General features: G+C 43.2%; 1 protein-coding gene across 1 annotated transcript in view; it reads left to right on the forward strand.

Moving 5' to 3' along the window:
* Window positions 1-6,195: 6,195 nt before the first annotated feature.
* Window positions 6,196-25,705, forward strand: part of SPTLC2 (serine palmitoyltransferase long chain base subunit 2) — an 83,587-nt gene continuing 64,077 nt past the window's right edge. Inside the window, exons 1-2 of the mRNA XM_034061854.1 lie at window positions 6,196-6,365; window positions 17,798-17,992. Of these exons, the coding sequence (XP_033917745.1) occupies window positions 6,240-6,365; window positions 17,798-17,992 (321 nt within the window). The 5' untranslated portion in view covers window positions 6,196-6,239. The remainder of the gene's footprint in view (window positions 6,366-17,797; window positions 17,993-25,705) is intronic.

Genomic DNA, 25,705 nt, shown 5'->3' on the forward strand with positions numbered 1-25,705 from the left:
AATATTACCTTGCTGCCAACCATTGCTGCCCAAGTAAATATGCACTGAATGCACCCCCATTCTGCCAATACTCCTGTATCGTGACCACAAACTCTGCCAGGCCATATTTCCATGAAAAAAGACAACATAAGTCAAGAATGAAAAAATAATTGATACCATCTCAGCTACTTATTCCTAAAATTCAGCTGGAGACCAGTAACGAGTGGTGTCCCTCAGCAATCAGTGTTGGGACCGGTCTTGTTCAACATCTTTGTTGGTGACATGGACAGTGGGACTGAGTGCACCCTCAGCAAGTTTGCTGATGACACCGAGCTGTGTGGTTCGGTTGGTATGCTGGAGGGAAGGAATGCCATCCAGAGGGACCTTGACACGCTTGAGAGGCAGGCTGATGAAGTTTAACCATGCCACGCGCAAGGTCCTACACCTGGGTCGGAGCAATCCTGGGCTGCATCAAAAGAAGCATGACCAGCAGGTCAAAGGAGGTGATCCTGCCCCTCTACTCTGCTCTTGTGAGACCTCACTTGGAGTATTGTGTGCAGTTCTGGTGTCCTCAACATAAAAAGGACATGGAACTGTTGGAACAAGTCCAGAGGAGGGCCATGAGGATGATCAGGGGACTGGAGCAGCTCCCATATGAAGACAGGCTGAGAAAGTTGGGGCTGTTCAGCCTGGAGAAGAGAAGGCTGCGTGGAGACCTCATAGCAGCTTTCCAGTATCTGAAGAGAGGCTATAAGGATGCTGGGAATGGACTATTCATTAGAGACTGTAGTGACAGAACAAGGGGTAACAGGTTAAAACTTAAACAGGGGAAGTTTAGATTGGATATAAGGAAGAAATAATTGTGAGGGTGGTGAGGCTTAATAAGGTGTAACTTAATAATGAAATAAATAAAGTGAATACAGTTACTTACTTACTTCCTAACTGAAGGATTAAGCTTCTGGCTAGCTGTATGTATCAAAATGAATAACAGCCACAGGGGGTTAAGTCAGCCTGTCATTAATCCCCTCCATCACACAGGACTTCCTCCCATACCCTGTTCTGCTGGCCAAAACCCTGATCCTACACATATCATCCTAGCCCCTCTTACATCTCCATGTGGCTCATCAGACCCCTATTCACATGCATCTTTCAGCCCCTAGTATATCCTCTCAGGTCTTTTGTGTCTCCAGCCACAAACCTCCCATCCTGACCCCTTCCATGCTTCACCACAAAAACATTATGCAAGCCTGGCTGTTTTCTCCAGGCAAACACACTGAACAGCAAAGTTTGTCATGTTTACAAATTCTGGTCCAAATCAGTGCCCAGAAATAGGTTCAGTCAAGGCCTCATTGCAAAAAAAGAGGGGAAAATAGTCTGAACAGTCTTATTAGCATTGTACAGTTTAAGAGGTTAAGTTATTTCCAGAACAATATTATTCTCCAAGCCAGTGAAACAGAAGCTCTGGTGAGCCTAGAACTGTAGTACTCACAGCAGGAAGTGTTAAGGACAGGGAGAGTCTCTCCTGGAACAGAAATACAGCTTAGAATAGAATACTCAGCTTAAAATAGAATACTCAGCTTAGCTAAATTTAAACCAACCAACTCCATTATTTAGAAATACGTACCTGCCTCCCCTCGCCTCTTCCAGAAGGAAGCAATCTCCTGTGGGCATTCATGGCTTACCTACTTACCAAGATCTGCTGAGGACAAATGGTGGGCATTTCTACACCAAGCTAACCAACCTTCCAAACATCGCTCCCTCTCATGAGCCATGCCAAGGCCTCTTCAGCTTTCCATGAAGTTTAGCTAGCAGCTTGACAAATTCTCATGGGGCACCCAGATAGTTAGCCACTTTCCTCAACAACTGTGAGGTCTCCAAAGAGCTTTCCACACTCCTGCTAATTTTTCTCTGCTTCAGGCAGGCATTCTGCCATTCAGTCCCAAGCTAAAAACCAAGGTTCCCTGCTCTTCTGGAGTAATTTCCCAGCATCCTCTTTGCACTTCCAGTGCTAGGTTGCTGTAACTGTTAAAGAAAAACAGGAAACAGAAACAATGGTCACCTCACAGCACTGCATTGGACTGTCCAAACTGCAGCTTTTTCAATTACACTTCAGCACTTCAGCCTGCACCTAGAGACTGAAGGTGAAGGCACCAGAAGAACATAGACTGCTCCTCTCAGAGCAGCATGCCTGCTATTAACTGCCTTGAATGCAACAGAGGGGCCACTGCTTATTGTGTCTCTGCATTGCAAATATAAAAGTCAAAGGCTTGGGTTTATTTCTAACTACAGCCACCTCGAGCCCTTCCATCAAGACTCTCTGTGTAGCTGGCATGATTCACATACTCAATTTTGTCTCAGTTGCCTACTCTCTCCTATCTCTAAGGAAATTCTTCCCCTCAGCCACATCTCAGCGATGAGTTCTGATTACCTTTTATCAGTGCAGAAGGCCCTTGTTCTCTCTGTTTGGGATAATGGAGCAGATTTTTTTTCTGCTACATTTCTCTGTCCCAGTGTTATGTAATCAGCCCTTCCTGAATTTGCCCTTCTACTGTCTCCAAACTTCACAACTCTACTCTGTGATCCCCAGACCTATGAATGGTTAGTAATAGTACCCACTGACTCATGTCCATGATGTAAGCTCTCTGTTGATATGATCCTGCTGCACAGCAATCCCTGCCTGTTTGACTTGTTACTTATGGTCCCCTCTTCCTTTTGACTCATTCTACATATTTTTTTATCCAGTCCTTTGCTTCACTCAGTTGACTGAGTAAGGCTGTTTGCTCTGCCAGCTCACAGGAATAGTATACTTGGGACCTAAAAGGAATCTTAAAACTGGAATTATGCTGGTTTGAGTTTGTTTTGCTCCTGTTTTGCAACTACATAGTCCAGAGGCAGAAGCTGCAGCCTCCGGTGTACACAGGTGTCTCCTGTGTCACAAACAGCCTTTCATATAAGAGCTACCAGCAGGTGTGACTCCAGGAGCTCTGTGGCATGTGCTTGGTGTGGCCTGTGGCAGCAGCTGTGTTCTGGGATGGCACCTCCATGCCAGACTTGTCTCCATGGATATCCCAGAGTCTTCTGTCACTGCAGCCCCAGGGTGAGTGCGGCTTTCCCTGCCCCTGCACTGTGCTAGAAGGGGACTGATGCCCCTCAAACACGAGGTCCTACTAAGGCCAGGCTGGGTTCTGGCAACACGATGAGTCCCATGTGCAGGAGAGCACTGCAGCCATGGTGTGAGACTGCTTGGTCCTGTAAAAGTTAACCAAGGGGTCCCTTAATGGTTTTTCTTCCCATTTATTAAACCAGTACTAAAACCATTGCACTGTAAGTGTTCGTGCTAGTTGGGTTTAAGGACAGATGAAGTAACCAGTCTGCAGGGTTTGGACTCTAACTAAACAGATAACACAGCAATGAGATCCACTGCCTGGCAAGTGAAGCAGCTTATGCTCTCTAGAAGGCATTAGCAGAGGAAACTTCTCTGTATGCAGGTGGGCAGGGAGTGGAGGGTGCTGCCCCACATATGCCCTGTGAGTGTAGGCTGGTGGACCATCTGCACACCATGGCAAAACTGGTCTGTATAATTCAATCCAGTCTATTCAGATGGAGAGGAGATGGGAGGAAAATGCCAACAGCCAACTATGGCAATGGGGAAAAAAAAATCCTACAAAAAAGTACTGTAGTATGTGGTCCCCTAGTACATTTCTCTCATTTGCTCACTCATTTTCTTTATTCATGATAACATTTGTTCATTCCTCATAGATTCCGCAAAAACCCTCCCCCCCTTACGTAGAAAAAGCTCAACAGCACCTGTCTCTTCTCCACCAGCACTCCTAACTGTACTGAATCAAGTCCACTTGCACAAGCACCCAAATGCTAAACAGGGGTGTTTGCAGCTTTGATCGCTAGGTCCTTCCTAGCAACACCTGTCTCTTCCATACTCCCAATCCAGCAACATGAGAGAGGGGACGCAGCCCATCCCATCTTAGCTGATGGCTCTGTCTCACTGTGTACCGAAACCAGGTGAAGAAAGAATGCTTCTTAGGCATGTCCACACCTGCTTTGCTAGCAGTCAAGAAAAGGGAGCGGCCACAGACAACAAGAAAAGGAACAAAGTCTCACACCCAGACTGCGCTTGTTACCCCTGAGCCAGTGTTTGTATCCCTCATTACGAAAACCCTCTTGTCCAAAGGTGACCCAGAGATATGGAGCATACTGTACACATAATGCTGCCTACAAATAGGCTAAAGCCAGGCTATGAAGCTCTCCCAAGTCTCCTGGAGAGAATAAAAATGACTTTCATAGAAACTAATTCACTTTTGTTAGGAACTCCGTGTTCGTATCAAATTTGCAATGAGATCTGTGACCGAAGCTCCAAAATGTGACTGTAATACAGAAAAAAATGACTATCAATAGTAGCAAATCAGAACAGATGAGATCATTCTCTCTAATTCATCTGCTTAAACCTGTTAACTTCCATTGTGTTAACTGAGCTTTGTTTTTATTGTTTCAGGTTACATTCTAAGAAACACCACAGCCCTTCCCTCTCAGTTGCACTGGAGAAAACAAACGTCATACTCCTCCATCTCTTCAGTGTGTGATTAAACACATTTAGCTGTTTCCTTCTACCAGTTAACACTTCTGCAACTCAAAAACCTCTGGATGCACTCCTCTTCCCACTACCTCACCAAGATGTATACAAGTTGTGTGAGAGTGCACAAATCCAGGTGCTTTGTGGTTTGCAGAGCACCCTTCCTCTGGTGTTGTCTGAGGTCTGGAAACCCAAACTTTACTAATGTTGGTAACATCTACCCCTGAACTAAACACAGTGTTCAGCTTACCCAGTCTTTGAATGAAGTATGTTATTTCCAAACCATACTCAAATTCATAGCCAAATATATGATGATTTCTAAACACAGCCATGGGCAGAGTTAACAGACTGGCAGCTTCAGCTGTCAGGGATAGTGGCTCAGCAAGGCAGCCAAGCATGCACCAATCTTTAAGCTTGAATTTAAATCCTATTGACTTAAGCTCTGCCTGGAGCTTGTCTACAGCGTTTCCTATCAGGTCGTTCACTACTCAGGCATACTTGAGCCAAGATACACCTCTCCCATGTCTACCCCAGGCAGGAAAGGGCTTTGCAATAATTCGATCTGACCTCCTAAATCACCATTCAGGGTTTCACTCAGAGGTTCTCCTACCAACTTGCAGTGGGTTAGTTACTTCAGCGTTCAGAGCCCATCACGACACAGCCCGAGGCCTGTGTGCCCTGGGGCAACCCCTGCAGCCTTGAACTACTTTACTCATCAGCTCCCTAGACTCTATTAACTTTGCTCTACTAACTCTGCAGCTGGGCATCCGAGAGTGGGCACTGCAGATTTTGGATGCAAATGGACTTTCAGGTGGGAAAGCGAGGAGTGACAGCAATGTGGCTGGCACCATTGCAATGCCAACTATCTGCAGAAGAGACGCAGCACCAGTATTCCCTCAGGGCGGGCAGCAGAGGGTCGCCTGCTGCCTCACCCCACCCTGACCCTCTCCTTGCTCCAGCGACTGGGGTGCCCTAAAGAAAAAGCCGCTACCAGTCACGGAAACGGCACCAGCCCACCCCGCTGCCCACTCCGCGCCAGGAAAGGCGCTTACGGGCGCATGAGGACCCTCTCTCACACGCTCGGCGCCCAACACCCGCCCTGCCCCAGAGGGAGCCACCAGAACCAGCCCTAACCCTAGCGCGGCCGTTGGCAGCCCTCACACGTAACCATCCCAACCACGCCCTCGCTCCGCGAGCCCGCCACTGCGCCCTCCCATTGGCTGCTACCTCAGCCATCACCTTGCCCCTCCCTCCGGTCATTGGACGGACCCCGCTGCTCGCTCGTGCCTCTTCTATCACCTCGCGCTGTGATTGGCTATCTTATCTCCTGCTCTTAGTTCCCGGTTCCATCTCTGCCAAGCGATTGGACAACGTTCACCTTCTGGCTGCACCTTCCTCCGAACTTTCCGCTTTGCAATTGGGCAAACCCGGCCCTTCACCACACTCCCCTCCCACCTGATTGGCATGCGAGGCTCTCATTGGGCCCCGTCCTCTGGGCCCCGCCCCCTGTCCCTGGCGTCCGCCGCCAGCCTCGCACGCGCGCCGCTGCGTCGTTACAGAGCCCATCCCCGAGCGTGACGTATTTGCCGGTGATTGGGCAAGCGGCAGCTCGCGCTTCCGGTGCGGCGCGGCCGGGCGGGGGTGGCGGAGCGGGCGCAGCGGAGCCGGCGGGATGGAGCGGCCCGGGCGGGCTGCGGCGGTGGCGGGTGCACAGCCCCGCGCTAACGGCTGCAGCGGCGCGGGCCACGGCACGCTCCGCAACGGTTACGTGCGCCGCTTTCCCGCTCCCGACACACAGGTATGCGTGCGCGCGGGCCCCCTCCGCCTCACGGGTGGGGCCGTCACCTGGGCGGGTGTGTGGTCTCCTCGGGGGCTCCGGTGGCGGGAAGGGCTTGTGGGACCGGCTGCGGTGCGGCCGCGGGCTGTCCTCGACGCTTTCCTCCAGGCGCTGCCGCCTCGTCCTGCTGTGGGAGCCGGCAGTGCCCCCGGCACGCCGGGGAGCCGCGGGAGCTTGCGGCTGTCCCCACTCGCTGCGGCTGCAGGCGGGCTCCGGCAAGCTACCGGAGCGCCGTTGTTGGGATGTTCGGTATAACTTTGCTGGCCGGTGGGATCGGGTTTGTGCCCTGCGGCCCTGCGGTAGGGAGAGAGGGCGGCAGGTAGCGCCTCAGTCACGGGCGTGCCGCGGAGGGTGTTTGTTCGCCAGGCTGGCCCTCGAGTCACTCTTGTGTCTTTACCACAAGGCTTTCGTTTTTGTTGTTTAGCAACAGCGCTACAACACTACAACAAGAAAAGGTTTCAGCAGTCCTTCACTATTATTGTTACAGGTGTGATGGACAGGGCTACAAGTACTAGTAGCCTTGTTGGAGACTTCTCTCTACAGAATAGTTAAAGGTTGATGTAGCACTTCCATCTAGCTGTATTGTCACTTTGTGATGCAAGTGTCTGTCTGTGCTTTCAGACTTCTGTTTGTTTCTCTGCAAAACACCAAATTTTTTTGTTACAGTGTAAGGAACATAATGGCTGTCATTGAGGCAAGCCTAACTGTATGGAATAAGTTGTGTTTCCTTGGACACGCAAAGCTGCTTGAGAAGAGCCTTCCTCTATGTCATCCATCCTGTTGCTCCATGTTTTTCCAGTGTAGGTTTGTGCAGTCACTGTGTGAACCACATTGAGAACTGATGCAGGGTAAAACTAAACTTCCTCCTGGACCCACGAACTGTGTTAAATATTACCCAGGACACTTACCACATTTCTTTCACTGGATGGATGCTCTTAGTCTTGCCCTGGCATTTGGGAAGTAATAGCACAGTGCTGGGAGTGAACAGATGGAGGAAGATGGTACAGTATTTTGGCAGCAGTGTCAGCTTTTACTGGTTTGGGGACCTATGGCACTGGTAGTCCGGCTTTGCAAACACCAGTCATTGCTGACTATAAAGCCATAAAGTGTAAGACCAGGCATGGTGGTAGTGAGCATTCTTCTGTGAGTGGTGTTTCTTCCCTGTCCCCCCCATAGTGCTTTTAAAGAAGAAGGTCTGATTACAGTTCTGCTTTTCTGCTTCTGCAGAACAGAGAAGTTGGGGTAGGGAAGTTCTTCCTCAAGTTTTTTTTCCAGCTGTATCGGGAGAACAAGGGAGATACAGCACGTGAATGGCAAAGCTGTCTATGTCAAACTGAGGAAGCTTAAAAATAGTGATGTTTTATGAGACATTCTAGTCAGTCAGTAGCATGTGAGTTGTACTATGCCCAAATATGTGTTGGAAACCTGAGGTGTTTGAGGTAATTCTTTCTAAAGTGGGAAGGTTCATTGGCTTTTTGCTAAGATTTTTTAGAACAACTTCTCAGAAGTGTAGCAGCATTGGCAGAGGATGCATGAAGAGTACAAGAAAGTTTTGTATCTTTCTGGCAGCTGCTTGCTGGTCAAGCAGAAATTTATAATTAGGAGTGTTGCATTTGTTTTGCTCTAAGTTTTTGTGGGCCAGATTGCAAAGTTTCAAAATAAGATTCTAAATGTTAGAACCTGACCGGAAGAAGTGAGTGTTTAGGTGTATTTGCTAGCAAAGAGATAGTTGCTGGTGTATTGCAGATTTGGCCACTTGATTGGCCTTTTGGCTTTTGAATTTTGGTTGTTGATTCTTTGCACAGAAGGAAAACATGTTAAAGCTTAACCATGTGTTGAATATATTTGTCTGTGTATGTACGTACCATGTACAACACTTGAGAATCTGCAAGTGAAGTAATCAGGTACCAACAAGGAGGAAGTTTTTCTTACTTCAGAGAATAAAAGAGAAAAGTAAAGGTGAGGAGGGGAAAAGGTGCTTTTGCAAGAAAGTCCTTGAGAGAAGTAGGAGGCAAGAAGAAACCTAGATAAAATTAATATATTGGTGGGAAGGGGAGGGAAAAGAAAAAACACTGGTATAAAGAAGTGTTGCACTGGCAGTTTATCTGGAAAAGCCTGGAGCTTGTGAAAGGATAGCTTAGAGACAGGGTATTACATCACTGTGCCCTCTGGTAGGGCTTGGTAGTGGAAGAATTTTTAGCTGTGTGAAAAGAGGAGTCTGCCCCTACCTAGGATATCCCTGCTGTGGTTAGCTGAGTAATTTGGGGTTTTTTGGGGGGGGTGGCTGGGTTTGTTTTTTGTTGCGGTTTTTTTTTTTACCCTAAATTGTCCTTATGACACAGATTTCAGGCTTTCTTATAAATCCCTCTACAGAGACTGGAATTTAACATAGTGTGAGCTCTTCACTGTTATTCCAGCATAAGCAGTAATCTATGTATGGATTCAAAACTGATTTAATATTTTAGTGTAATACTGCACTATGTAGGATGAAAGCATGACATCTCAAAGGGTATTGTTGTGGGGAAATGAGCACAGCCAGGAGAAAGAAAGCAAGTCTACATAAAAGAACAGTGAAGTTACCTCTGCAGGTTCTGTGTGATTCTGTTTTACTTATCTTTCTGGTCTGCTGGAGAGAGCATTGAGAAAGAGTTGGAGAATTCAGTAGAAAAATGCTATTCAGGATCTATGAAGATACTTGTGGGAATAATAAAGAATGCAAGGAAAATTGCTTTTTCTTTCTGCAATGCAGTTTTAAACTGGAATGTATTTCTCTGTTGCACTGCTTTGCTCTAGAGCAAATGGCTAATGGTTTTCTAATACTGCATCTGAAAAAAAATTCTTGCTAAAAATAGGGAGATTGGGTCATCTTTAATGGGACAAGGTACCCTTATTTTCCATGTTAACTTACTGTAATCTGCCTGTTATTGTGAATGTGGTTTTAGTAATGTGATTTTTTTTGGACTTCTTAATTGAGCTTCTCACCTTAGAATGGTTTTGTTATGCCTCTGGAAGTTGAAGAAGAAATCATCTCAAACTGAAAAAAAAAAAAATAATTGGAATATAGGTGTTAGATATCAAGTTCTTAATTTCCATTGTGTGTGGTATTTCCCAGCCAGATAAAAAATTTTCATTTCCTTCATGTCTCTAGAAGGTCTACAAATGCCATACTGTAGCAATCTCCAGATAGCTTATTGCATCTATGCCTTTTGTAAATGTCTAATACTACTTCCTCAGGAAGACAAGGAATAGTTTGGTTGAAGAGAGTGGGAGGACCGTGTGATTTGCATTTCTTTAAAACTGTCACAAATCCTGAATTCTTACAGCTATTAAATCAGACAGCATACATTTTTTTTTCAGGTTTTTTTTTCTTGTGTACATACTAAAACCAGTTTGTGTGGTCCTGTGATTTGTGTTTGGGTTTTTAGAGAGAAAGTAATCCTACTGTTTGTAGGCTCATCTCATGATATACATCCATCAGGATGCATGGGAGTGATGGCTTCATCTTGATTTTATAGATGCTTTTGCTGGAATTAAGGTTAGTATAGGTTCTTTGGGAGACCATAATTATAGTGATGAGTCCAACAAAGACTGTAAGCTTTTCTTGTTATAGTGAGTTAGTGGTAGCAGTGATGTGAATAAGCCCTTGTTTTAGATAAAGTTTGGGATAAGATAAAGATGTTAAATAATGCTGAGGACAGGATTGTTTTGGTTTTGTGTTGTTTTGTGGTTTGGGGTTTTTTTCCACATCTGCGTGGATCAACTTATCCTTGAAGGAGTGGTCTTTCCCAGTTACTCAGCATTTGTGAGACTGCATCTTGTGTATCATGTCCAGTTTTGAACTCACCAGAAAGGTGCTGGCATAGCCATGTCAATCTGTGACTCCAGTGGGGGGTCCCAAGCTAAAGGAGGGACTGAGGGGATCTGAGTTTGTTCAGCCTTAGGAAGAGAAAGCTCAGCTACCTGGCTGAAGCCAGACTTCTGGAAGTGTGTGGCAATAGCATAAGAAGCAACAGATATAACTTGGAAAAATTGAAAATTTTAATTACTTATAGGGAAAATAAGTCTTCTGTGAAAGTGGTAAAATACTGGAAGAGGTTGTGTCCTGGGTTCAGCTGTAACAGAGATGTTACATGACTTCTATCCATGGAGGAGGTCAAGACTAGATGTCTGTCAGCAGCCTGCTGTAATTAGACTTGCTTTGACCTGTGTGTTGGAGGTGTTGACCACTGGAGTCCCCTTCCAACCTTGGTTATTCCATGGTTACGGAGATGAACCTGTGGATTGCAGGAGGGTTTGCCCAGGTGTAGACATTAGCATTTAATTCCCGAACCTATGTGAAAATGTGTGCCTTGGGGCTTGTAGCATGTACTCTGAGGCTTGCATCAGACCTGAGGAAGGAAATTATTACTTTGTGTCTGTTGCTTGGCTTTTTGGTTGACTGTTTATTGTGTCAGTAATGTAAAACTGAAGTGAGCAGAAGATTGGCTGACCTAGAAAGACTGATCTCTGTCAGATGTTTTAATTTATAAAACTCTTATTTCTGAAACTGTGTACCTGTGCATGAAGATACTTTCCTAATACTAAATTCAATTATAAAAGACTATAAGCCTTTGTGGAAAAAATAGCTGTGCAGGACTTTTTTTCCTGGCTAGATGTAGTGCCAGTGAGAGTTTGTGTATCTGTACTAGTATGCAAACAAACACCCATGATAGTTGCTGATGTGACTAGCTTCAATTGTGTGCTACTGAGAAGTCAGTTTGGATAAAATGTGAAAATCTTTCACTAATATTGGGACTGCCATTTCAAATTTAACTGCTGATAAGCCTTAAATGCTATAATTGTTATAAATGTTCCTGTCTTAATCATACAGCAGAAATGTTGTTTTACTAAATGTCATGCTTTCAATTTGTTGGGTCTGAGGGGAAATTAATTATCTATTGACTTCAGTTTATCTTGGAGGAACATAAAACATTGGCCCAGCTTCAGTGAGGTAAAAAATTTAAGAAAAGGTTGGTTGGTTTTTTATTTTTTCTTTTAATTCATTATGAAAGCACTCCTAGAAAAATAACTTCCCAGGGAAGTGGTGAAACCACCATCCATGGAGGTGTTCAAAGAATGTGGAGATGAGGCCCTTAGTGACATGTTTGAGTGGTGGACTTTGCAGTCCTGTGGTAAACGCTGGACTTGATGATCTTAAAGGTCTTTTCCAACCTGCTTGATTCTGATTTTTCATTTAAAAATATAGCCTTGAAGAATACTTATAGTTGACAAAGCAAGAGTTGAAAAGTTTAGAAAGTAATAGGACTAAGTCTATAAGAATAAATGAGAGCAAATTCTAAAGTATATTAGGAATGCTTTCAGAGGTATAAAGCCTAGAAATTTACTTGTTAGTGAACCACTGAAGGCTTAAACTGTATTTGAAAATCTTATTGTGAAACACATTTAGTAACTAAGTGTGCAGTTAAGGAATTCTCTGTCAAAACGCTGTACACCTAAAAGCTACTGAATGTACTAGATAAAGTAACACTGGGTTTAAGGTAACTGAAGGTAAACTGACAGAAAAACGTATATTCTCAGTAGGATTTGAATTGTCAGCCATATGTAGTAAACTCAGCTTTGAGTTCACTTGATAAAAGAAAAAAACCCAAACCCAACCAACAACAACAAAAAAGTCACAAAAAAAACCCAACCAACAAAAAAACCACAACAAAAAACCACAAACAGCACTTAAACATTATGAAGATTTCCACTTTTTGTGTAGGTGTAGCAAGTGCGTCTTAACAAAGGAAGACCTAATTTGTTGGGAACTGCTAGCTGCAAATCAAAATATTTGACGGTGCCTGTCAACAAGAGCAAATGTGTAAATAGGAATATAGGAATACACTCCAGTGTTGAAGTCTGGTTTGTAAAACAAGTTTCCCCTTTTTTAGGGAAAGAAAGAAAAAGCTTAAACTGTGATTCAAATCATTTCATTCCAGTTTTGGTACTAAATACATGGTCCTTTTACCCATGCAACAGTCTGAGATCTGAAGTCTAAGAGCAAAGCAGTACAAGGGAAAGGGCTGGAGGTGACAGTAGCATTACCACAGAATAATCTAGCAGCTTAGAGCAGTTGCCTGTGTGGAGTTTTCACTGCTGTAGTTTCTGTAGTGCTGATTCCTGTAGAGTAAATGTGTAGAGTAAATGTGACTGATTTTGAGAGTGGAGGCGTAACCCTAACCCTAGAGCAGAGATGTATTCTGTGTTTTTCCATTTTATTCCTTATAGTTGGCAGGAATCTTTGATGAAAACAAGCAACTCATGGAAGCAATCTTCCTCATTACATTTCTCTTATAAAAAAAAAGGGGTGGGGGGGGAAGGCTGCTAGTAGCATTTCTGCAGTATGTGTTGTGTGTGGCAAGGAGAAGCTACAAGTTTTCAACAAAAAATTAGCAAGGTTGTACTTCAACATAAATAATCCGTTCAGGGTGTTTACATAAAGTCTGCCCAGTTCATATTACTTTGTTCTTTCTGGCAGCATGAAATGAAACAACCTCTTTAACACACAGTGTTAGGTTATTCCTTAGGTAGCACCATAATCAATATTCTTGCTGTGCACTGTGCATGTTGCACTTGTAGCATCTTCTTTCCTTAAAGTATATGCCTTCCATGCAAGGTATATACCCAGATACCTGTGATAAATCCTGTGTGTTGCCTACAGCAGCATCTGCAAATGTTCCTGTGTTCAAGCATGGCTCCTGTCTTCTCACAAAACTTCACCGTCTCTAATGCTTTGGAAGTTAAGCATGGTTCCCTTCAGTCTGAGAGTGTTTGGCTTCTTGTGTGCTTCTTTCCATCTACCGATTTCTACCATGCTGACTTTGTTTAGGATGAGTTCTTACACAACTTGTCTGCTGACACAGTATAGCAAATATACTGAAACCCCTTTTTTCTATTATTTTTGAGAAATAAGTTTTTAAAGATAACGAAGTGAGGTTCAGATTAATGCCAGTCTCATACGTGACCTGTTTTGTGTGTTGGCAGTGAAAGCAATACTAAAACAGGTTCCAGTTTGCTGATTTCCTTTTACCTTCTTTGTAAATTTATGACAGGGTGAGGTATGGTGGTCCTTCTATGAAGATCCTACTGTCTAAATTTAGAAAATGGAAAATGGTGAAGGGTACTAGGAAAAGCAAATTTACTGCTTACTGTTGTTTATGAACTGCAATAACTGTAGGGTGGTGGAGGTTGTAATCAGTAAAGCATGCAATAGGATATATTCTGGTGTGAGTTTGTGCTCAGTGTGGTGGCTTAAATGAGAACTACTTTTGTTTAGATTACACTGTTCTGTCCCTGATTTTGGATGATCCTTAACTATGCTAAGGTAATTGCAAAAGGGGTATTATGTGAGGTACTTTCTATATATGTCATTAAAGAATTTGAATAACTTGGGATAGACGGCTGTCTTTTCTGTCTGTGGAGCTTAAGTCTTGTTCTGATGGTACCAGACTTTCAGACACTGCACTGGAGGCCAGTGTGGCCTTTAAAGCATAACTCTGCGCAGTAGTTGGGCAAGAACATCAGGTTGGGTGTGCTTGTGCCACATGTGTGTACATCCACAGTCCCATCCTCTGCCTGTTGTAGACATGCTGTTGTACTACTTAAAATGCTTCTGATTTGCAGGGTGAACTAAATCTGAAGCCAGTTTTATAATGTATTGTCTTCTGAATTGGAACTGTTTGTTATCAATTAGAGAGCTGAATGTAATCAGACACCCTAATGTGTTCTACTTAAACCAGTGCAATCCTTTCTACCTGTTGCTTTATGATGCCGCTACTCAGTAACTGTTAAAATACTGTTCAATGTGACTTTTCTTCCCCAACACAGGTGTTACCTGTGGCTGACGCAGAATGCCATCTCTTTGCTGCCTTCTCTAACCAGCTGGGTGGTGCTTTGTGATTTTATTCCTGCAGTTGAGTATATTAATGTGATGAGGCTCTTCCGTGTACATGTGGACAAGGCAGTACAGGAGAGAGAGGTGTAGATGAACTTATTCTGAACCACATGCTTAGGCGAACTCTTGACTTTTCTTTATAGTCTCCACTTAGATACGCAGTATGTTCTACTTGAAAGGTCATGGCTCATTTTATTGTGAGGCTTGTTGAAACCATAAAAGTCTTAATCTTGCATGCTTCTTCCCCACCCTCCAGAAAAAGAAATGAATCACCAAGCTGTAGCCACCTTCTTTCTCGATCTCTGGAAATGAACTTGCTGCTCTTTGGCAGCAGCCTTGGAGCTCACAGCATGTTAGCCTTCATTTGAAGGCAAGTGTGCAGATTCAGGAGGCATTTTTGGAAAAAATCGACTGACTTGTATATAAAATGTGGCTATTATAATAAATTCTAGAGTATTTGTAATCATTGTATCCTTTCTGAAAAGTCTGTGGAATTGCGTTCAGATTATTTCTTTAACATTTAATTCAGATAGGATAGCATAGAAGTTTCTCGGCTTTTGTCATGGTAGCTGACAGGAGAGTATAAGGATGTATAAATGCATTCATAGAATGACACTGGGAGGTGAAATTGGTTAGAGTATGTGTTGAGTCAATACAAGTATTCCCCAAAAGGGCCATTCTCAGTGAAATGGTTTTCACCATGTGGGGTAACTTGTTTAGTTTCAACATTTGTCACAAGCAGAGGCAACTCTAAACACCTGGAAAAAATTGGTATACTTCTGATTAAAATTGTTTATAGGTTGGGGTTTTAGTTGGGTTTTGGTGTGGATGTTTGTTGGTTGGTTGGTTTTTCCCCAGTAGCTATTTTTTTGTGTTAGGTAGCTTCAGATACACCCTCAGGATGTAGCCTTTCATCTCTTCCAGACTAACTGCCACTTACATGGCATGGGAAAGACATTAAAACCTTTGGTGGGAACTCTATTTATTAGATGCTAGGTAATTTATTAAGTAGTCACTACTAGTTTTCTGTTGCTACTAATCGGCTACTAGTAGACACCAAAAGTAGCAGGTGCTGTGCATGCCTGCTCCTGAATAGCTGCTATTCAAAGCCTGGTCTGTCAGTGTGAGGACACCAAATTCAACTTCTAACTCATCAAGCTGAAATTGTAGTAACAGAAGCTTTGGGGCATGATCTGTCTCAGATCTGGATGTAATAAAATTCTATGGTTTCATGAATTGGAGACATAGTAATACAGTTAAGCAATCCTGAGAATAATAAAGAGAGAGCTTTCATGGCTTTTCCTCTGCAGCATTGGCTCATTGAGTCTGTTGATTGTCATGTTGCTGCTGCCCCTCCTCTCCACTCAACAGCTGCTGGTTCTTGTTTGCTGAGATCTATTGAACAAGTTTGCGGAACAGCACTGTAAAGACTGTTGGGGTCTAATAAATAACCTTCTGTAAACCATTATGTTTCCAACCTAGATCAGTTCAGCATTGGAGTGATGCTGTGCTGAAAATCTGGTTAGCCTTAGTTGTGCAAGCCAGAGGGTGATGCAGATGGCTCAGAGTGGGAATATGGCAGGGGCAGTTCCTTTGGTTGGCAGGGCTCCTGAAGGAGACAGTGTATGCACCTGTAGCCTGTGTTAAAGCTTTAGATTGTCATCTTCTGAGCTGCAGTGTGGTAAGCAAGTGTTCTACACCTGTTCCAAAGCATGATAGTTTTTTAACTTAGGCCACCACTGTATACTGTGTGTTTTAAAAACTGCTTCAGCATTAAAACTGGTCCCAACATGCTGCAAGTTAGTTATCTGCATTTGGGCTAAATGCTGCTGCCAGTAAAAAAGAAGCTACTACTGAGTCTTTGCTGTTTAGTTTCCACACTTGGAACAATTCTTACCAATTGACCAAATACCCAGTGACCAAATTGAGGATTTGCTCTGGTTGAAACTTGATCTGAATGTCTGTATTGGCTAAGGGAGGAGGTAGAAGTAAGTATCAGGAGAGGAATGTGCTGGTGCGTATTTAGTAACTATGTAGCTATAGCATATTTGTGTCCTAAGAGAAGACCCTTGCTTCTGGAAAATTACTTTCAAGGTATTAATGCTAGGCTTGAAATACAGACTTGCTCCAGCATATGAGCAATTGTCACTTTATAGATAGCATGGTGTTTGGTGAGGCCAGAAAGTATGTGTGCCTTTATTGATTCATCAGCTGTTACAGAGGTTAGGACAATGTTGGCTTCTTTTCCTGCATGGTAGTATAAGTGGCATAGGTGAATAACTGGATTTGTCTGTCTGCTGGCCCCCACTCTTCATTAATTATGTGCTGTTGTCCTTTTTTGATGTATTTGGGATGAAAATGCTTTCCTATGTGTTGATGTTTCTTTGATTAGTATATTTTAAAAAATACATTTCTTGGATCTATATTTATTTGGTGCTACAGATGAGTTTTATGTCAAAGACTGTTCTTTCACATGTAGCTAGCTATTCTATCAGAGGGTAGCTATTCTGTAACTTCCAGCAATACAGAATAACATTTACATCTAATGGCTGGGTTTCTATGTTTTGATACATTGATCTTTAACTTTATTCTTTTAGACAAAACACCCATGTTTTTTCCCCAGTGTTATGTTGAGTGAGCCCTTGCCTTGTAGCTGTGAAGTTTTTCTTTAGCAGTCACAGATATTGTGTATTACAGTAACTGTACTTAAGATGGCCATGCACATGTATTATACAGCTAATCAAATTCTTCTTTTTGCATACCAAATGATGGTATGCAAGTTGCAAGATGACTTTTAGTCTGGATTTTATGCAGAAAGCTTTGCATTGTTCTATGTGCTGACTTACATGCCATGTTGAGACTGTTTATACAATGACTTTTTTGTCTGGTGTCATATCCTCATGGATGAGTACAATGTTTACGTCACTGTCTTTAGGAGAACAGTTATAGAGACACACAGTTTATGCTTGTTTTGTTAGAGTAATACAGGCTTACAAAGTTGAGCCGTTTTTTGCTCTTCTCCACTTTTTCAGTTCTCATAATCCTTAAAATACCTTGTTTAGGTTAATAACACTATTCATCTCTATTTTGTTTTTTTCCCTGTAGTGAGCCTGGGAGCCCTCACTGTCTGTTAGTTATGCCTACCTAGCTCTTGATGAGGGGGGAGGCAGGTTTTTTTTTGTTTTGGTTGGCCTGGATATAAGCAGTGCTCTCTGTGTACTTTTGCAAGCTAAAGAACTTTAAGGAGATGTTAAATGGCACTAAGTTGGCAACTGTGACTTTGATTATATCAACAACTTAGCTGCCTGTGGAAAATGACAGTGTTTGTCAGGGCTAACCCTAGCTGAGAGTACTTTGAGTACTTGTAGCTGATTAGAAGGCCAGGGGCTACTCTGAATGTCTGTCTGTCATTTCCTGAATGGATATCTCACAACAGCCTCTCTTTAAATTTTTACTATAGGTGGATCATATTGTGCACAATGGAGGATTATACAAAAGGCCTTTCAATGAAGCTTTTGAAGAAACACCAATGCTGGTTGCTGTGCTGACCTATGTAGGCTATGGTGTTCTTACTCTTTTTGGGTATCTGCGAGATTTCATGCGGCAGTGGAAGATTGAGAAGTGCCAGAATGCAACAGAAAGAGAAGAACAAAAGGTAACCTCTTGGGAATTATGTGGCTGAGGCTATAGCCTGAGCATTTCCTTGGGGAACAGAGTTGTTCAAAGTTTTCTTGCTGTTTTCCTTGTCTTCTTAATGCCCTGAATACTCTGTTAGCACTGCTGTCATTAAACATTAGTGTTTCTTTTAGTTGGATTATTTTTTGGCAGAGCAGTTCCCTCATCTGGTTCACTGCAAAGCTGCATCAACAGTTATATCAACATGCTGGGAGATGCCCCAGTTGCAGAAACAAGGGTTTGGGGAAAAGAGACTGCATATGCCAGCATCAGTAGATAGAGAAAAGCTTATCAAATGATTTGCTTTGAGTTTGACAGCAGCAAGAGGCTTTCTGATGCTGTTCTGGTGGCTGTGTTTTGATTTGAAAATATGCTATTAATTCTCTGTAGCCTAAGCAGTTGCAAAGAAATGCTTGTGGATAAGAACCAGTGCACAAACTGGATGACTTTAAATTCGTCTGTAGTCTAAAATACTGGCAGGTTAGCTGATGAGTAATCTGAGGTGCTGACTCTTCACTCACTGATACCAGTTAAAAAGAATTAATTCATAAAAAGACCTATTCACAAAAGCTTCTGTCACGAGATGAAAAGTCTTGCCTCCTTCAACAGTTAATCTGGAATGGATAATACTAATTTGGAGTAGCTGTAAAATAGATTTAAGGGCCTTTATTCCCCACAGGAATTAATTACTGTTAAGAAAGCTACTGTTTAAACTTGCAGTTTGCAAGCTATTTTCTGTGAACTCTTGATATGACCTCTTCTAGCACTGCGTGAATACCAGTGAGCTTTGCTCCAAAGGTGAAGTGGCTTGCTCTTGCTGACCAGGGTTCTGTTTTTCTCTACTGTTTTGGGAAGCCAATCTAGCTTCTGAAATGTCAAGGAAGGTTGTTTTCCAGTTGCTGGTTTCTGTTTCTCTGTGCAGTCACACAAGCAGTTGGCTGGCAGAAAGCAGTGGGGTATGAGAAGGACATCTCACTAATGCAAACAAAAAATCAGGAGCTGGGGGTGGGAATGGTGGAAAAAAAAGGAAGCCTTGAGAGCTTTTTTTTTTTTTGAAGCAGCAGTAAACTGCATGTCATTTTAATGGTAGATTAGCTACGATGCAGTAAACTCTCCAGTGCCTAAAATTACTTCACAGTAGCTTCTTTTGGTGAACATCGTGAGGTAGAATTAAGCTGATTCATTATAAGGTACTTAATATCAAAATAAAGCATAGAATCATAGAATAGTTAGGGTTGGAAAGGATCTTAAGATCATCTAGTTCCAAACCCCTGCCATGGGCAGGGATACCTCACGTTAAACATGTCACCCAAGGCTCTATCCAGCCTGGCCTTGAACACCACCAGGAATGGAGCATTCACAACTTCCCTGGGCAACCCATTCCAGTGCCTCACCACCCTCACAGTAAAGAACTTCTTCCTTATATCCAGTTTAAACTTTCCCTGTTTAAGTTTGAACCCATTACCCCTTGTCCTGTCACTACAGTGCCTAATGAAGAGTCCCTCCCCAGCATCCTTATAGCCTCCCTTCAGATATTGGAAGGCTGCTATGAGGTCTCCATGCAGCCTTCTCTTCTCCAGACTGAACAATCCCAACTTTCTCAGCTTGTCTTCATATGGGAGGTGCTCTAGTCCCCTGATCATCCTCGTGGCCCTCCTCTGGACTTGTTCTAACAGTTCCATGTCCTTTTTATGTTGAGGACACCAGAACTGCACACAGTACTCCAAGTGAGGTCTCACGAGAGCAGAGTAGAGGGGCAGGATCACCTCCTTCGATCTGCTGGCCACGCTTCTTTTGATGCAACCCAGGATACAGTTGGCTTTCTGGACTACAAGCTTACATTGCCAGCCCATGTTAAGTTTTTCACCCACCAAAGCATTCTCATAGGACTTTAATGAGTAATAGGTTTTTATATTGGTTGAAATTACAGGAGCTTAAATTTACACTTTTTGCAAAACTGAATTCTGGTATCTGCAAGTAAAAGTCTTGGATCCCTTTTAGCAGTTACAATATCAAAGTAAGGATTGCTGGCTAAATCTCAGCTTCAAATTTGATGTGTTCATTAATGTCATTTGAGATACTATGGTTTTTGTCACCTGAGAACATGACACCCTTGTGTTTTTTTCGTGTAAAAACTTGAAGTTGATACAGAAGAGAACAGTCAAACAGTTGGAAAAATCTACTAAGACATTAGAAGAAAGGTTTAAATATTTGTCTGTACTCATGGCACTTGAGTATTAGGAGGATGTAACTGAAGTTTTGGTGCAGTTACTGTATACTGTTGTCATTAGATGTCCCTTGCACAGTTATTGTGGAATACTTGTTCTGTTACCATTATGTAAGGTGCAATACTACTTAGAGTAGCCCTTTTCTGTGGGAGCAGTCATGGTTGACATGGAAGTGTACAAAAGGAAGATATCAGGCAATAGGTCTAATTTGGGAATACATCATTGATATTAGGCTCTTGGTAAAAATAGTCACAGGGGATGCTGAAATATAAAGCTTGTTAGTATCTCATTATCCTAGTTTTAAAAGAAATTTAAATAGCCTTGAAATTTTTTATAAATTAACTTAGCATTGCATCTTACAGTGAAAACAGTTGCTTAACTGCACCTCCTGGACTGATGAATTTGAAACCCTTTGTGTGTTGGTGTTGTGGTTTAAGGCCAGCCGGCAACCCAGAACCACGCAGCTGCTTTTTTACTCCCCCACTTCCTCCCCCTGCTCCTGGAGGGATGGGGAGAAGAATCAAAATAATGTAACTCCCACGTGTTGAGATAAGAACAGTCCAGTAACTAAGGTATAACACAAACCACTGCTGCTACCACCAATAATGATAAGGGAAATAACAAGGGAAGAAAATACAACCGCTTACCACCTACTGACTGATACCCAGCCCGAACCAAGCGGTGATCTTGCCCTTCTACGTAACTACCCCGTTTATATACTGGGCATGATGTGCTGTGGTATGGAATACCTCTTTGGCTAGTTTGGGTCAGGTGTCCTGTCTCTGCTTCCTCCTACTTCCTCTCCTCCCTGGCAGAGCATGAGACTCAGAAAGTCCTTGGTCAGAGTAAATATTACTGAGCAGCAACTAAAAACATCAGTGTTATCAGCACTGTTCTCAGGCTGAAAGTCAAAACCACAGCACTGCACCAGCTACTAAGAAGGATTAAAATGACAGCTACTGCTGAACCCAGGACAATATCCATCCCTTCTTCCACAACATTCACGTCATGCTCAGATCCCACATTTTTCAATATACCATCACTCTTGTCTTATATATGCATACACACACAGAGAGAGAGAGAGATCATTCCCTAGTGCATGGACCAGTCCCTATAAAGCTGCTGAGTTCATCTGGTTCATGCTGTTGGGCTCTGTCTCTTGTAACAGTCTTTCAGAGTGGGAGAGGCTGTGTGCAGTGTTGGATTGTTTTCTGTTGATGATACCACAGAACTCGTCTGGTTTCATCAAAGTTCATTCTTTGTTGGGATCACAGTCGGAGGGAAATCAAGACCAGTCGCTGGTGACCTGAAGACATCTAGTTGGTGGACTGTAAAAGTGCTACATAGCAGACAACAGCATGCAGTTGAGTTCATTGGCTGTTTTCCCCTAAAATCAAATCCCCTTGAGGTGCGCACTGGACTTCCCCATCTTCATGCATTACTCACCAAGGATATCCGGGTACCTGCACAAAAGCAATCCCAGGAGTGGGTTTGCCTTTACGTGAAGTGGGAATAGGCCAGACTGTCTTCCCCAGCAAATTCTTTATGTGCACCACAGGAACCTTGTCCCCCTCTACAATATGTAAAAGTTCTGACTGGGCTGGACCAGCCCTGTTGGCAGATCCTCTGGTGTTGACCAACCAGGAGGCTTTGGTAAATGTGTATCCCAATGCTTAAAAGTTCCCCCACTCATTGCTCTCAGTGTAGTTTTTAACAGCCCATTGTGCCGTTCAATTTTCCAGAGGCTGGTGCATGGTAGGGGATGTGATATACCCATTCAATGCCATGCTCTTTGGCCCAAATGTCTATAAGGCTGTTTCAGAAATGAGTCTCATTGTCTGACTCAATTCTCTCTGGGGTGCCATGTCACCACACAATCTGTTTTTCAAGGCCCAGGACAATGTTCCGGGCAGTGGCGTGGGGCACAGCGCATGTTTCCAGCCATCTGGTGGTTGCTTCCACCATGGTAAGCACATGGCGCTTGCCTTGGCGGGTTGGGGGGAGTGTGATATAATCAGTCTGCCAGGCCTCCCCGTATTTGTAATTCAGCCATCGTCCACCATACCAAAGAAGCTTTAACTGTTTGGCTTGTTTAATTGCAGCACATGTTTCACAGTCATGAATAACTTGGGCGATAGTGTCCATTGTTAAATCTGCCACTTGATCACGAGCCCATCTGTGTGTTGCATCTCTGCCCTGATGGCCTGAAATGCTGTAGGCCCACGGGGCCCAAAAATAATTCACCCTTATGTTGCCAATCTAAGTCCATCTGAGCCACTTCAATCTTAGCACTTTTATCCACTTGTTGGTTGTTCTAGTATTCCTCAGTGGCCCGACTCTTGGGTACATGAGCATCTACATGGCGTACCTTCACCACCAGGTTCTGCACCCGGGCAGCGATACCTTGCCACAGTGCAGCAGCCCTGATGGGTTTACCTCTGCGTTGCCAGTTGCTCTGCTTCCATTGCTGCAACCACTCCCACAGGGCATTTGCCACCATCCATGAGTCAGGATAAAGTACTGGCCACCTTTCTTGTTCAGCAATGTCCAGGGCCAGCTGAATGGCTTTCACCTCAACAAACTGACTCAATTCACCTTCTCCTTCAGCAGTTTTTGCAACTTGTTGTTGAGGACTCCACACAGCTGCCTTCCATCTCCGATGCTTTCCCACAGTACGGCAGGACCCATCAGTAAAGCAGGCGTACTGCTTTTCACTTTCTGACAATTTGTTATATGGTGGTGCCTCTTCAGCACACATCACCTCCTCCTCTGGTGACATTCCAAAATCTTTGCCCTCTGGCCAGTCCATGATTTCTAGAATGTCTGGATGACTGGGATTTCCTATTCAAGCTCGTTGTGTAGTTAGTGCAGCCCATTTACTCCATGTAACTCCAGTTGCATGATGTGTAGAGGAGACCCTGCCTTTGAACATCCAGCCCAGCATGGGCAACCAGGGTGCCAGAAGGAGGTGTGCTTCAGTGCCAGTCACATCTGAAGCAGCTCGAACCCCTTCATAGGCTGCCAGTATCTCTTTCTCAGTTGGGTTATAGCTGGCCTCAGATCCTTTGTATCCCTGACTCCAAAAGCTGAGGAGTCAACCTCGAGTCTCCCCTGGAGCTTTCTGCCAGAGGCTCCAGGTAGGACCATTCTCCCCAGCTGTGGTGCACAGTACATTTTTTACATCTGGCCCGGTCCAAACTGGTCCAAGGGCTACTGCATGAACTATCATTTAATTTGCTCAAAGGCTTGTTGTTGCTCAGGGCCCCATTTAAAATCATTTTTCTTCTGGATCACATGATAGAGGGGGCTTGCAATCGAACTGTTAATTTGGGATGTGGATTCTGCAGAACCGCACAGTACCCAAGAAAGCTTGTGTTTCTTATCAGTTGGTGGAGACATTGCTGTTATCTTGTTGATCACATCTGTGGGGATCTGGCAACGTCCATCTTGCCCTTTTATTCCCAAAAACTTAATCTCCTATGCAGGTCCCTTGACCTTACTCTGTTTTATGGCAGAACTGGCTTTCAGCGTTATTTGGATTATTTTCCTCCCTTTCTCAAAAACTTTTTCCACTGTATTACCCGACATGATAACATCATCAATGTATTGCAGGTGTTCTGGAGAATGCACATCCCAAATTACAGTTTGATTGTAAGCCCTCTCTGTCGTGTGACACGAAAGAAAACTGCACCAGCTACTAAGAAGGAGAAAAATGACTGCTCCTGCTGTGCCGAGGACAATTGGTCATGGCTTGCAGTGAAGAGATGCTTGTATTCTGGTTTGGTTTTGTACATAGTATATCTGTGGACAGAGCTAGTAGCACGTGCTAATGAGTGTTGTGTAAGAATGAAAAATAGAAAATCCTATTTAAAAAGTTTTGGTGTTAAAAGAAATTTCAGCCTAGTGTACATTCCCCAAATCATATTTCTAGTGCTTAAGTTGGAACAGGTGTTTCCAATATTGGACAAATAAAAAGTGATCATGTGAGGTCTAGAACATACAGTACTTTTATCCTCATGCTTTGCTGCTTTACGCTTTGTTTGCCTACAAATGAATTGATGAGAGCACATTGCATTGTATCTAATGTGGGAGCCAGGTTTATTTTGGTGCAGGGGAGGGGAATGGTAGTGTGGTGCTTAGTGACTTTGTTTTGAAACAGTTTAAAGTGATTTTTCAAGTTTTAATCTCTCAAGCTGCTGTCTTAAAGCCCAATCATCTTTTGGTGATGGAATGCAGATACTAGTGTGCAGAAAAGGCTCAAAACTTGCACTTTTTTTTTCTTATTAATATGTAAAATCAGAGCCTGCAGTTCAGAAAAGCAGCAGACCAGAGAAGCCCTGCAGTTACCCTGGGGTAGGCTGTGGCAGATTTATGACCTTTGTGTAGAAAGCAATATTTTTTAAATATTTAAATTCTAGAGAGCCAACTCAGTAAATAGGATTTTCTTAAATACGAAGCAAAAGAGTTAGCTTTACTTTTTTGAAATAATTCATAATTGCTTAAGTGAAAAGCTCCGAGCAAAAGCAGTAGCTGTGTAGCTGAACAGTGTGTGACAGCCTGCTTTGTGAGTGAAACAAACGTGATGCAGGGAAGTATTTCATAAAGGGCTGAGTTAACTTGTCCAGAAAGTTGTGGAATTGAAGTATCTAAATTTTCTGTGGTGTGTTTCTGAAGGTGATGGCAGTTAAAAGCATAATGTAAACTTAGGTCCAAAATGTAGTATTACAGACAGACACCAGAAAAACCCACCTCAGTTTTTGTGTGTTTTTTAGGGCAGCTTATTTCTGTAGAGCAATTCCTTCCTTAAATTGTCACTTAATATTGTATTCTTAGTCTGTGCATCAGAACTAGGAAACAAAAGTGACCAAACTAATTTCAAGTCTTTTCAACAAGTCTCTGGGACTGTCTCTGGTAGGTAAATTCCTTAGAATTACTAGAGCTTTGCATTGAAATTAATGATTCCAGGAAAACCTAATATTCACTAACAGTTGGAACACAACAAGGGTGGAAAAGGAAATAGTCTATTGGGTTTTGGCTTTGTTCAAAATATAGCCAGCTGGGCTTTTCCTGGAAACCAGTGTTGTGTAGCACATCCTCTCCAAAGCATTATCAGTCTGCTCTTGGCATGGGTAAGCAGCAAGATTAACAATTCTCAATTACCCTGGAATCAATTTATGCATACCCAATTTAATGTAATGTCTGGTCATATAGTGCAGTAAAATCTGCAAAAAGCTTTAGGATTTTACAGGCAGGATGAAAATCAGTTTTACCTTTATTCCAGTGTGATTTGCAAGTCGATTACAGTGTATGTTTTGTATATGGGAGCAACTGTGTAAATGGGGCTGGTAATTCTCTAATGTACCTCTTCATGCTCAGTAGCTTGCCCAGTTAGAACATGTTTCTAGCATCTGTGGTTTTCAAACACTCATTCATCACAAGAATCCAGCTGTAGGAGTATTTTGGGA

Source organism: Melopsittacus undulatus, chromosome 4 (assembly GCF_012275295.1).
Source record: "Melopsittacus undulatus isolate bMelUnd1 chromosome 4, bMelUnd1.mat.Z, whole genome shotgun sequence".
NCBI classification, from domain to species: Eukaryota; Metazoa; Chordata; class Aves; order Psittaciformes; family Psittaculidae; genus Melopsittacus; species Melopsittacus undulatus.